The sequence below is a fragment of the Eptatretus burgeri genome, chromosome 13 (genome assembly GCF_056783735.1).
Source record: "Eptatretus burgeri isolate ZD-2024b chromosome 13, Ebu_testis_v1, whole genome shotgun sequence".
NCBI classification, from domain to species: Eukaryota; Metazoa; Chordata; class Myxini; order Myxiniformes; family Myxinidae; genus Eptatretus; species Eptatretus burgeri.
Window position 1 is genome coordinate 83833302 of NC_140973.1, and position 13047 is coordinate 83846348.

General features: G+C 42.1%; 1 protein-coding gene across 2 annotated transcripts in view; it reads left to right on the top strand.

Annotated features, from left to right (window-relative positions):
* LOC147014933 (neurobeachin-like) overlaps nt 1-13047 on the top strand; it is a 247027-nt gene that overhangs the window by 134472 nt on the left and 99508 nt on the right. For both annotated transcript variants that reach the window (XM_085853430.1, XM_085853431.1), the window contains exon 6: nt 3433-3559. In XM_085853430.1, coding sequence (XP_085709556.1) covers nt 3433-3559 — 127 coding nt within the window. The remainder of the gene's footprint in view (nt 1-3432; nt 3560-13047) is intronic.

Sequence of the window (13047 nt, forward strand, 5' to 3'; positions counted from 1 at the left end):
CATAGAACTCTAAAAGATTTGTTAAACAGGAACTACCTTTGGTAAATAAAACTCATGCTGAAAACCTTTAATTATTTTGTATTTATTTAAATGGTTCCTCATCTGGTCCTTAATTAATGTCTCCAACACCTTCCCCACAACTGAAGTCAAACTAACAGGTCTATAGTTTCCCAATTCTTCTCTGGCTCCTTTCTTAAATAATGGTGTTGCATTATGACATCATAACAAGGGCACCTATGACCTCTTAAAAAAAATCACTCATTTCCCATGAGGAGTACTTGCTAAGTGCCAAGTTTCAATTTTTCCCTTAGTGCGGTTTCAGAGATACAGAGGTCCAAAGTTTTTCCGTTTTTTCCAATGTGTCCACCACAACACGTGACTGATGACATCATAATTATAATTGAAACATTCTACATGAGGAGTCGCACCAATGGTGAAAATTTCCTCTCAATCCCACAAGTGGTTGCAGAGAAAAACACGAAAGTTCTGTGCGAACAAACAGAAAAACAAACAAGCAAACAAGCAGTCATAGACTGGTACTTACGAAATCGTCAACTTGACCTCTCACCTTGTCTAATAAAAGCTGTCTCCAGAGAAAGTAGCGATGCAAACCAGAAGTTTCTACGATGATTCTGCACCAAACCATCAAAAATCGTAACGTCGACCGAAGCAAAAATCTCCATTTCTCGACGCAATTATTTAATATTATTTTATCAGTCACAAAACCGTAATATTCGGCCATCCACCAACAATCTTAACATAATCCGACGGCTTAGCGAGTCAGGCATGCGACGACAACCTTTATTGGGATAAAAAAATGATTTTTAAACACCATCTTTATCAAAAACACCGTCAGCGCGCACACGGAAAACCTTTACGTGATCAACGATGCCTCTGCTCGAGCGCACTGCACCACGTGACGACCTGTGACGCGGCGAGTGAAATATTTTTTATACAATCTTAAAACGTCTCCAAAACATCCGATTTTTACCAGAGTTTCGACAACCGAGTGTTAAGCGTCCTAAGCGATCGCAAAAACCAAAGACAAAATTAAAATATAAGTTAAAACAAACTCGTAACGTCGATCGAAGCAAAAATACTCCATTTCTCCACATGAATTTACGGAATTATGTTTGACCTCACTGTGACCTTTGACCGTTTTTGACCAAAATCTAATCAGCGCTAGCCATCACCCTCCTGAATCACGTGGTGTAATTTGACATTGGTAGCTTCTTCCGTTCTCGAGTTATCGTGCCTACAAACAAACACACAAACACACACACACAAACAAACAAACACACAAACAGAGGACGGAAGTCATCAATATACTTACGAAATCTAAAGATTTCGTAAGTAACAAATGGACCGAAATGCAATAACCTCTCCGAATCTTCGGCGAGGGTAATGATCATATTGACTAGACGGGTTTAAATACACCTGACTTATACAGATGAGTTATTTTTATGTTTGTAAATTTGTACCCTTCCGTGTAGGATAAATAGATAGTTATGATATTGTTGCGGATTTGCGCTCGCCGGCGTGCGAGCGGCCACGTAACTCGAATCGCGGCACGTCGCCCACCGGACGGACAATCCCGTCGTGACCCTCTCGGACTAACGCCGGGAACTAGTCACGGGTGGGCCTTTCGGCCTCACCACGATCGTGCCAATCGGCCCCCCGCGTGGGATAGGGTTGCTCGCCAAATTCGACCTACCTAAGTACCCACACGGAGGGTAGACCGGGCGATCGCACCTCGCCGCAGGTCGACTTCGAACACGGGCCACTTTAAGCGACCCGTTCCGTACTATCGGGATAACCGAGCGGTGTTATCGTCAACCTCGACGGTTCGATTAATTATTGGGCATATTTAGCCCACGACCAACCCTTTACGTGAAGTAAGATGGAGATTCAATTAAAGAAAAGACGAAGCGAAACGGGAAAAACAGTTCAACATAAAGCACATTTATTCCGCGGCAAACGGAAAGCACACATATACAATTATGCACCAAAAGCAAATGTAAAAGTAACACGACAATTCTGCACAAAAAGCAAATGTAACAAAAGAGACACAATGCAGATCTACTACCGAGCACACGGCAACACTTGTACAGTTTTACTTCACAGACGGCGCCGACAACACATATACTCAAAGCAAAAGAAAAAGGGGCCACTCTCAAATACAAGGGGGCAGATGGGCCTGGGGCCGAGACCGCGTCGAGCCTACCCGTCTGGTGATGAGCCGCAAAATGGCGGCGGCGCCCCGACTCCGCGGGCCTCGCTGGCACTGCCTGGAATGGGGTGGGAACGGGGCCCCCTTCTCACACTATCTCAGCGCGGGGGGAAACAGGAGGGGGTTGTTGATGCTCGGGGGGGAAGAGGATATCTGGCTGGCTTGGGTCCCGCGACGAGCGACTCCACTGCGACCTCGGTCGCGTTACCGGCCCCCCCTCTCCGCAGTTCCCCGACTCCGACACGAGCGCAGACCTCCACAAAGATTCTTGGCTTCCCCAGCCTCTCCGGACCCCGACAGACACTCTCTCGACTGATTTCGCCGCCGCCACAACTCTCCAACTCTTTCCTCTTCTCAACTCTTCAATTCTTCCCAACTGCTCAACTCTTCAACTCTTCCCAACTGCCCAACTCTTCTCAACTCTCTCCAACTGCCTTGATTCGCTCCGCGCTCGGCGCTTTATAGTGCGACAGGAGAAATCATATGCAGATTTTTGGATCAGGAACGGCTCGGGGGCGGAGCCACGCTCCCCATTGGACAGAGGAAAAGTGGGCGTGAATCATTCTTGATCCGCGAATCTGCATATAGCGATTATACTCCGACGCGCCTGGAGGCGGGGCCAAATCGCCCCACGCTCGCTGATAGGACGGAACAGAAGTGGGCGTGAATCATTCTTGATCCGATTTCTCGGAAAGGCTGGTGTTTTTGCACCCGCTGCTCGGTGCGCGCCCTGTACGAGTCCAGGATCGGTGCCCACAAGTGGCGCGGGAATGGCGGTGATGCGATGGTTGCGAGAGCGAGATGTGACGGTAAAGGTTGTGGCTGTTGGCGTTGTTGTTGTTGTGAAGCGGCGTTGCGGTTGTTGTGTGATGGCTGTTGAGACGTGGTTGGTGGTGGTTGTGGTGGTAGTAATGGCGGCTGGTCCAAAATAAAGATAGTAAAAGAAAAACGGCTATCTAAAAGGGTCGCAGCCCGAATGAATAACATTTATTCCCTCTAAACAACGGGTTTGGGCTAACTACACATATACTTACAGAGATATCTCACCTACGGGACCTGAATGGTGGTTTGCGAATTTTGTCAACCACAACAATATATACATGTCATCTAGTTTTCTCTGGACTTTATAATGTCTGATAAATTACACTTTGAATCAAAATGTTCACAAGTGTTTTTTAAATTTAATATCTCTTGTCCTTTAGCTTCCGAACCAGTAAGGGTATTGGATACTCTGCACACTTCGTGGGCAACTGTCTCATCGTCACTTCCTTGAAATCAAAAGGCAAAGGATTCCAGCATTGTGTGAAGTTTGATTTTCAACCTAGAAAGGTGAGACTGGGGAGTGGGGGGTTCATAAGATTAATGATATTGGGGAAGGGATGGGGTGGGGCAGTGGGTTGAGCAGGGGAGTTGGATGTGGCAAAGGGGTAGTTGGACCTCGGATTGTGGAAATACGAACTGTAATAATGGACATGATGTCACTTGGTAACCAGAACGTTGGACTCGAGCCTCGTCGGTGAGCAAAAATGTGTGTGGCCTTGATTCAGTCTCGCCTGAGCATGTATATTATATTCAAAACCACCTGTCTAAACAGGCATATTTAAGAAAGTAACTTTCTATTTTACAACCCATTGCTTCTCTGGGCCATTTTGTTGCAATGTATGTGTATGTGTGTGTGTGTGTGTGTGTATATATCTATCTATCTATCTATCTATCTACATATCGACTCCTCATATGCTCTTCTAGCCTTTCTTAGTTGCTTGATGCAGCTTCTTCGGCTCGAAGCGCAGGGGAGGAGTCAATTTCTTTATATAATCCTAGTCACCTGGGTTTAGTTGATGAGGTGAGAGCTGATTGGTTATTCCCTCCATTCACAGGTGAGATGTGGGTGAGGTTTTCTTTATCATTTATATATTATTTGACAGAAGATTGAGGAGGTTGGGATTATACATTTAAAAAAGGACAAAGGTGCATCCAACCAAAAAGTAATGAGATCTACTCTGCTAATCTAATAATAAACTAGAAGGGTACTCGGTAGAGCGCATACCTCCGCCACGTAATGCCTGATCCACGAGAACATATTGGGCCCAATACATAGTTGAATTATGCTATACGGCACTATATAGTTTTTGGCCCTCTAAATGGTGAAGAATCACTTTAATAATTAAATAATTCTCACCTCCAGATCTTATTTGGATCTTCACCAAAATCGAATCATTCTGTCCTTGCCACACACCCAACCTGTCCACCAAGTTTTGTCTGGATCCATCTGAAACTTTTTGAGATATTGTGCTATATATCATTTTTGGCCTTATCTCTCAATGGTGAAGAATCACTTAAAAAATTAAAGTAGTCGGATCCGGATCCGGATCCAGATCTTCACCAAAATCTAATTTTGTCCTTGTCATACATCCAACCTCTCCACAAAATTTCATCCAGATCCGTCCACAACTTTTTGAGATATCCTGTACACAGACAGACAAACAGACAAACAGAGAAACAGACACAAAGGGGTGAAAACATAACCTCCTTCACCTTCAGTGGCGGAGGTAACAAGCAAGAGCCGATTCAGTCTCAGGCGACATTTCACCTACTTCCCAGTGGGCTTCCTCAGGCCAACAATAATATTTACATCTCATGAGAATTGGCTCCCACAATACTGGAACAGGAATGTGGATGACACCTTCACCATTGTTCATACACACATGGTAGACCACCTCTTGAGCAACTTGGCCAGGTATTCCCCATGCATTAGCTTTACAATGAAAATAGAAAAAGAAAGCAAGTTGATATATTTGGATGTGGAGGTTCACTGTAAGCCTGACGGCTCCGTAAAGACTTTGGTTTACAGGAAACCAACCCACACCAGCAGATTCCTGGATTTTAACTCATGCAAACCAATCTCCCACAAACGCAGTGTAGCACCGACCTTAGCAGCTCGGGCACGGATGCTGTCGTCTTCCAAAGCCGAGGAAATTAAAGAAATCAGATTATTTAGAGGAGTTCTGCTCAAAAATGGGTACAACAAGGGGATACTCCCCACCTTGAAAGAACCAGAAGGGACAGAACGGAAGGAGCCAGACACACTTGGGCACTGTGTACTGCCATACTACCCGAGCCTTTCTGAAAGGACTGGCAGGATAGTACGTGGTGCACGGATTGGCGAAGCCGACAAGCCTCTACGCACCATCCATTATGTCATTTCAAAACTAAAGGACCCAATACCAAATGATGATCAATCTGGAGTAGTTCAACATTCATAATGCAAAGACTGTGACCAATTCTACATTGGTGAAACTGGAAGGATTTTAAAACGATGGTTAGATGAACATAATAGAGCAATTCGGCTTGGAAAAGTCATCCAGTCAGCCATAGCACATCATTGTCTGCAATCTGACCATAGATTTGAATTTGATGGGACCAGTGTCCTTGAGACGACGTCCAACAAACGACACTGGTTGATTTTGGAAGCATGGCATGTGAAGAACCAGGAGGGTGGCCTAACTGGGGAGACGGTGGACACACCCACACAATAGACACCTCTGTTACGATTGGCAAAACCTGGATGGTACAAACAGCTCCACACGATCTCCTTCTCTCCTTTTTGGTGCAATACCAATTCTCTTCAGAGACGATTCCCACTCTCCTAGCCCTCGTGGTCTCTCACTAGAGGTCCCGAAACTCCTCCGTCTCAGGGCAATGAAAACTCTGCCCATCAGGCAGCGATTAAAAGCTCCACTCCCCAGGAAGCACTGAAAAGTTCTGCCCTTCTCTCTTTTCGCTTCGGCTTCACCTTGGCACCTCATCTGGTGGTACATACAAGAGGTTATGTGCGCGGTTCCTTACCTTAAACCCTAACTATTTATTATGATTCACCACCCTCCATACAGTGCACATTTGAAGAGACAATTCTCAAGCTACGTGTCCACACTTGATCACATCGAGATGGGCTAAGTACCCGTATACAGACCGTACTACTCTCTACATTTCTATCTGTTCTAAGGTAATATCTACTGCCTCCCTACAAACTTAACAATATGATGTCACTCCTCTCTACGCCTGTGCGATCCGGATAAATTCAGAGCCGAGGTACTACTAAAGCGCAGGTTTGTTCATTTTCTAATTCATGTTCCGATTCGTGTTCAAAATCGAACATTCAATTTTAAATCAAATTGTTTCTCGATCATAAACTGATGTTTGTAGACAGAAGGACAGACAGATAGACAGACAAAATTGAACCAATTGCTTAATCCCGTTTTTAGCGTTGTGTGCACGGGGTAATAAATACCTTCATGATCCCTTTGTCCAAGTAGTTACAGATGCCTCTTAGTTTGGTGCAAAGTTGTGAATGTTTGGAAAGATGATCCCGTTCACATTTAGCACTGCACAATAATAGTCGAGCTTCAAATTGGAGGCCAAGATGACATGACGATGATCATGAACACAGCTGGATTTTTTTTCCTGCTAAAATTCCAAGACATCAAATGTGCAATTGTACCCTTGTACGCCCCACAAATTTCCTTCACAGCGCTTCCCTACGAGCTTTCTGATGTGTACAAACTGATGTTTGAAAAAATGTCTGAGAACACTGTGAAAGTGAAATGTTATTGAGAGGAATGAAAACTGATGAATAGAACAAGGAGACGGGTAAAGAACATGATGATGGAAGTATTTTGCATTGTTGTAATCAAAAGATGCAATCTTGTGACAATTTTGAAAGGAAGACCCATGGGGTTTGTATGCGAGTGAAGTGTGTTTTCCACACAAACTCCATACAGGTGCCTTATCTTGCTAGAGAGCGCAGTTTAAACGTTTATATTTGAATCCACTTTTCAAATAATGTGTGCTTCAACTCACTCTCCTGTTTGAGATCAACTGTGGCGTAAATGAAATGTAAGGATTGTGCTCGAGTCCAAGTGTACGTCTGATTTAAGTGGAATTTCATCGCCGTCCTGGTTCCGTGACCGGTGAAGCATCGGCAAACGCGGTGGAGGCACCGAATGAAATCGAGTTTGATTTGGTGGAGACGAGGAGGGATGCCAGTGAGATCCATTGAAGGTTGTTATTGATTGTCGTTGTGAAGCTCAATATCCAGTGAACTTGTGATTACTGATTTGTGTGCTGTCAGTAATTGGGAGCTTTGCCTTTGGGATGTGAATGTAAAATGTAAGCCAATTCTCACCCTTTGGGATTCATTTATCCTTTTGGAGGGATTTTATATCACAACACGTGCCCCTCTTTTTCTCCCTCTCATCGATATTTTCACCTTATTTATAAAGATGACATTTGTTTTTCCTCTTTCAATAAACCTCACTCCAACATGTTCCTTTTTATTCCGTATATGTCGCTCACTTTAAGGTAAAAGTGCATTTTCTGTTTGGATCGGCTGTTTTTTTTATTTTTTATTTCCATCTAAGCGCATCGCTAATGTTTCTGGGATCCCAGGGATAAATAATAAAGTGGTTTATTCTCTCCATTATTTATCATCAACTTTGTTATTCATGTTAAAGTTTACCGATTTCTACTGATGTCTTTGTCCTCTTTGCGATATCTGTCCGAGCTCTTCCATGCACCTCAAATCAGTGTTAAAAACTCACTTTAGGTGGGCTACCTTTACTCGGTGAATGCTGGATATTTAGATGATGAAAACACACCTGTCCCTGCAGTTTACACATTAATTTATGATGTTTTAATGTTTTGTTCTTTCTATGATTAGTCACGCGAGTCTCTGCCAGGGCTGGTTTGAATGCAGAAAAGGAATTGGGCACCAAATATATTGTTACAGTTGTGTGGATAGATGGAGGAATTTCATAGCAAAGTTGGGATTATGTACAGTTGTTTGGTCCGTAGATGTGCAGGAGACATCTTGATGTAAATTAAGTAGGGAAACTGTGAGCTTAAGTGTTACTTGGCACTACAAGGGGGGTGGGGGGTGGTGCTGTGTTAATTAGATAGGGATCAAGGACAATTTCTCCCAGAACGTGATTGCCCCCTGTGACCTTTTCCTATGTTTTTGCATTTATAAGCCAGCAATAAAATGACGTTCTTACAACAACAACAACAACGACGCACGTCCAAGCAGGCGCGAAGCCCCGCCTTCCCGGCTTCGTACCAGCAAGTCATGCGCCCGAGGCTTAAGATTGGTGAGTGTGATGTGAGAGGGCTGGGGGGGGGGGCATTATCAAAGAGCAGACAGGAGTTGTGAGAGGACAGAGTTGGTGGAGGACACAATTGACGAAGAGGATCTCGTTTTTGCTCTCCTCTCGTCATGACGGAATGGCTGCGCGATTCTCATGTTCGTGCTGGTAAATTTGCAGCATGCTGGGCATGACACTCGTCATTCCTGTTCGGCTGGGCCATGAAATGTGTACGTTTCTGAGGAGGGAAGCAGAGTGTGCCTCATGGCCTTATTACGGGGCCTCAGAGATCGTCTTGTCATCTGGTCGAGGAGGGTGGACGATCGTTGTGAGCCGACGACATGCAAGAGGGGAGCATTTGGTATATTCGTTCATGAGAAGAAGCCGCACACCGGTTGGTGAGCTCCTGGTGTTGAACACTGCCTCACAAGTTACCTCATGTACGTTTCCCGCCCAGAGAGCGGCTCGGCACCATTTTTGGCGCATCTGCCTGTGCAGGACGATGCAGCTCGACCCCAAAGTTCAATAAAGACCATCTCTGGACAAAGCTAAGTGCCAAAATAAAGGGAGGATTTTCTTTAATTTCGTTTTTACCCTTGTCTGTATTAAAGTCCGTGTGTGGAGGCGCCTTGACTTTAGGCTTTAATTGACCTCATGTTTTATTATAACATTTTGAATTATTACCCTTGTAAATATTTCATCTATTTTCTTTAAATCCCCATGTTTATTTTAAGTTGCTGCTGTTCGTGTGTCTGTCGTGGGTTTGAGCATAAACCCCTTGTGCTGTGCTTCTGTCTGCTCCGTCCGTGGCACAATTTCCCTCCCGGCGTGCCATAATCTCCGAGGATCACGTGTTCGCCTCCAAGGAACACCGCTCAGCGATCCGGCCTGGTCGGTGTTAACCGCTCATCCACCACGATTGGGAAGGAGGGGTTAACCTAACAGCCACAGCCACGACAATAATATCAAGGTCATCGGAGAAAAAAGCCAAATGGTGTGCATGAGCCAACAAGGTGGTGGTTTTTGATCATTTTCATCAACATTGATGCAATAAAAAGAACTCTTAAGAGAATTGAGCCATGAAAAGAGAAAAAAAGTACTTATTTGTTGGTGCTGAGATGTAAACGGAGTTTCCAACCCGATACAAGTTCTGAGAACAAGGTGTCTGAGCGTACAGTAGGTTTCCATTTGGAATGCCATTCGGACTTTGAAACTTTGGGGGAACTTTCACTAAATTGGCCATGGATGTTGGATAGCCCAGTTTACGTCTGAATAAATAAATAGTAATTAAAGAAATACCTTGATTTCAACAGATGCTGCTCATGTATGAAAGCCATGGGACATTCCTGCTGCTCTGAGTTGAGAGACATCGCCAGGTCAATTTGAAAGGAGTTTTACTTTCAATCGATCAATCAATCCACCAATTGTGCCCGAAGGGACTGTAATGATAATGAGATGATATTTAACTGCAATGAAATGATGGACTGCTGCAGAACACTCGAGTCCTTGAATTGAGTGAAACGTCACAAATGTTACAAAATAAATCCGACATTTTTACTCGGTTTGTTTATGGAAACACCAACACAAGCCATGCACGTTCATCGCCCATGTTTAAATACATGCCAAATTGACATTTCAAAAGTTGTCATCTAAAGTCATATCTGTGTTGTTTGTTTGTTTGTTCTCCTTGTGTCAATGAGCATGTAAGGCTAACGAGGCAGTCTAATTGGCTAGGGATGCAATCCCAGATGGGTTGCCACTCCGGTACAGGATACTCGACCAAGTACAGAATTTATGATTTATTCAACATGTCGGCACAAGCTCACGTTCACTACAGCGAAGGACACCGTGGGATCTTTATCATCCACTAACGAATGCTATCAGATGTACCTGAGTAAAACGAGTTTATTTCTAAATCTTGTGGTGAAAATTATACAGATACCCAATGGAACAACATAAAATACTTGTTTGTAGCATTTCCTGATTACCTGTAAAATCATGCAGTGTTCACTGAAATGTTACCAATATAAGCACAACAGAAACCCTGATATTGCAACAGAGGTGTATAAGCTAAGAAAGCGATGTTTTTCTCTTTCAATGAGTCCATTGATGGCTGCCTAATGTATATGTTCAGATTAAACACACAAAATGCTTTGCATGGTTTTGAGAGCACAGGAGGGATCTATAACATTCCATTGCCAATTACAATGATCATGGTGTTCTGCTGTTGCAGCAAAGTGGTTCCAATTGAGAGAATAACACTCATTCTATCGATTACCGGTATGTATCCGGAGGTTAGAGACTGTGACATTGTGTCTTGCCCTCGTGAAGGAAACCATACCGTCTTGTTGTAGAAAAGTAGATGCAAAGCCTTCATCTTTCATGTAACTATGATACAGATTGAAGAGCAGGTGTAATGACTGAATTACATAAGTCATAGAGAGGCAACTGGTTATTATGCTAATTGGAGAGCATCCCCTCACCCCATGCCCCTCCCCCCAACATTATAATGCTGCTTTTGACGTGTGTGTGTGTGTGTGTGTGTGTGTGTGTGTGTGTGTGTGTGTGTGTGTGTGTGTGTGTGTGTGTGTGTGTGTGTGTGTGTGTGTGTGTGTGTGTGTGTGTGTGTGTGTGTGTGTAGAGGATAAATGGGGAAAAAAGGGAAAACTCTCTGAATCAAGCCCCAAAACCCTAAAAGAGGAGACCAATTTCCTCCCCCTCCCATACAAACAAATGTAAAATTGAGACTGACTCAAGCCCCAAAAGCCCAAAATAGGAGACTCATTTATTCCCTTCCCTCTCGTACAAGCAAATGTAAAATATGAGACTGATTTCCTCCCTCTCCCATACAAGCAAATGTAAAATAGGAGACTGATTTCCTCCCTCTTCCATACAAGCAAATGTAAAATTGAGACTGACTCAAGCCCCAAAAGCCTAAAATAGGAGAGACTGATCTCTGCCACATTGAGCAAATGTAAAATTGAGACTTACTGATTAAAGCACTTCTTTCCTTTCATATTTTCATTTCACTCAAAGAGCGAACCAATGAATATTTGTCCATGTTCTCCTTTAGGGAATAAATTAATTTTCCTATTGCATTCATCACCATCGAGTATATTCGCAAAGATTACTTTGGAACTTAGTTCTTGGTTTAAGTATCTTTGTTGAGCAGAAATGAAATGATAAACTTCTCTCAATGCTCTTATTTGACCACCTCCTGAGCCACATATCATTATGAGATTGTAGTAAATTGTTTTTCCATTGTTCAATTGGTAACCATCAAAGTTTTCAGTCCATTCAAGGATATGTTTTTTTTTCCTTTACATCCACCAACTTATTTGTAATTACATTTATCCGCTTATTTGTTTTATCTGCTTTTACCCCAGTTATTTATTCAATAAGACTTATTTGATATTTCTCACATTCTTTATGTTTTCCATTTAAATACCAAGGCTGATTACATCTCCACTCTTTGCTTTGGTTATTGCTTGGTTCTATCATTTATAAATCAGTAAAAAGAAAGCGGTAGTCCGTTAAAAACCCCAACTCAATATCTTAACACCTATACTTATAACCATAAGGGAGATGATTGATTCCATTTTCTAAAATATATCTTTTATCATCAAAAGCTCCTAATGCTTTCTTATTTCTCTCTTCTGGATATAATTGATGTTTATAACTTCTTATTGTATTCATTTTTCTGTACTCTTCCTTCTTCAAGGTTAAACAGTTGTAATAATGTTTAAAGTTTATTGTTTCCTTGATTATATTTTTCTTTATTCCCTTTAGCTTCTTATCACACCTTTCAATGTTATTATTATCAATATACGTAAAAGCATAAGACTTTGATCTCAATCCTATAAATTCACTCATGACCTTCCCACCCAATTCATCTTTAAATTTACCAATAACTTTTTTATTCTTTAATGAAAACAACATACTATCAGACTTATAATTACTTGTATCATATATATCAATATTATCAATCATATCCTCATATACATCACTTGTCTTCATTTCTAATATAAAAGTATCTGTATCCATATTAAACAATGACACATTATCCTTATACTTTGATTTTAAATTATTACAGTAACAGTCATACATTAATGACTTTGACAAGTCAAGAATTGATGTTTCTATATAAATATGTTTATCCATTTCAATACTCTCTTTTTTTTCAAAAGAAAAGCACAAAAGTTCTCTGAAAACACCTCCGTTCACTCAAAACTTGGTCTATTAATTAACTTTGAAGCCTGTTTCCAAGATGGAGCAAGTCTAATGTTTTGTCGATTCCTAACATTTTCTATAGTCTTTCCAAATACAGCATTATTCATTAATTTATAAAAGTCCTTCTCAAAATCTGTTTTTGCTTCTGTTCTCCTTTTTGTATTAAAATCAATATACTTTAACCAATGACTTTGTTTAAATTTCAAAATCCTCACTCTCACTCTCAACCTCCTCCTCATTTTCCTCACTCTCAACCCAGCATATTAATATTGTCTCAAGTTCCTCTGATGCTGATCAGAGGCTGATAACTGATCTATATCACTGAATAATTCCAAATTTTGTTTTGTCATTTTTAACATAGCACTGCAAGCCAAACCCAGGGCTGTGTAACAGTGAACGGGTTCTAATCCATAAGAATTTTTATGATGACTGACTGTTCTAAAAGGTTCA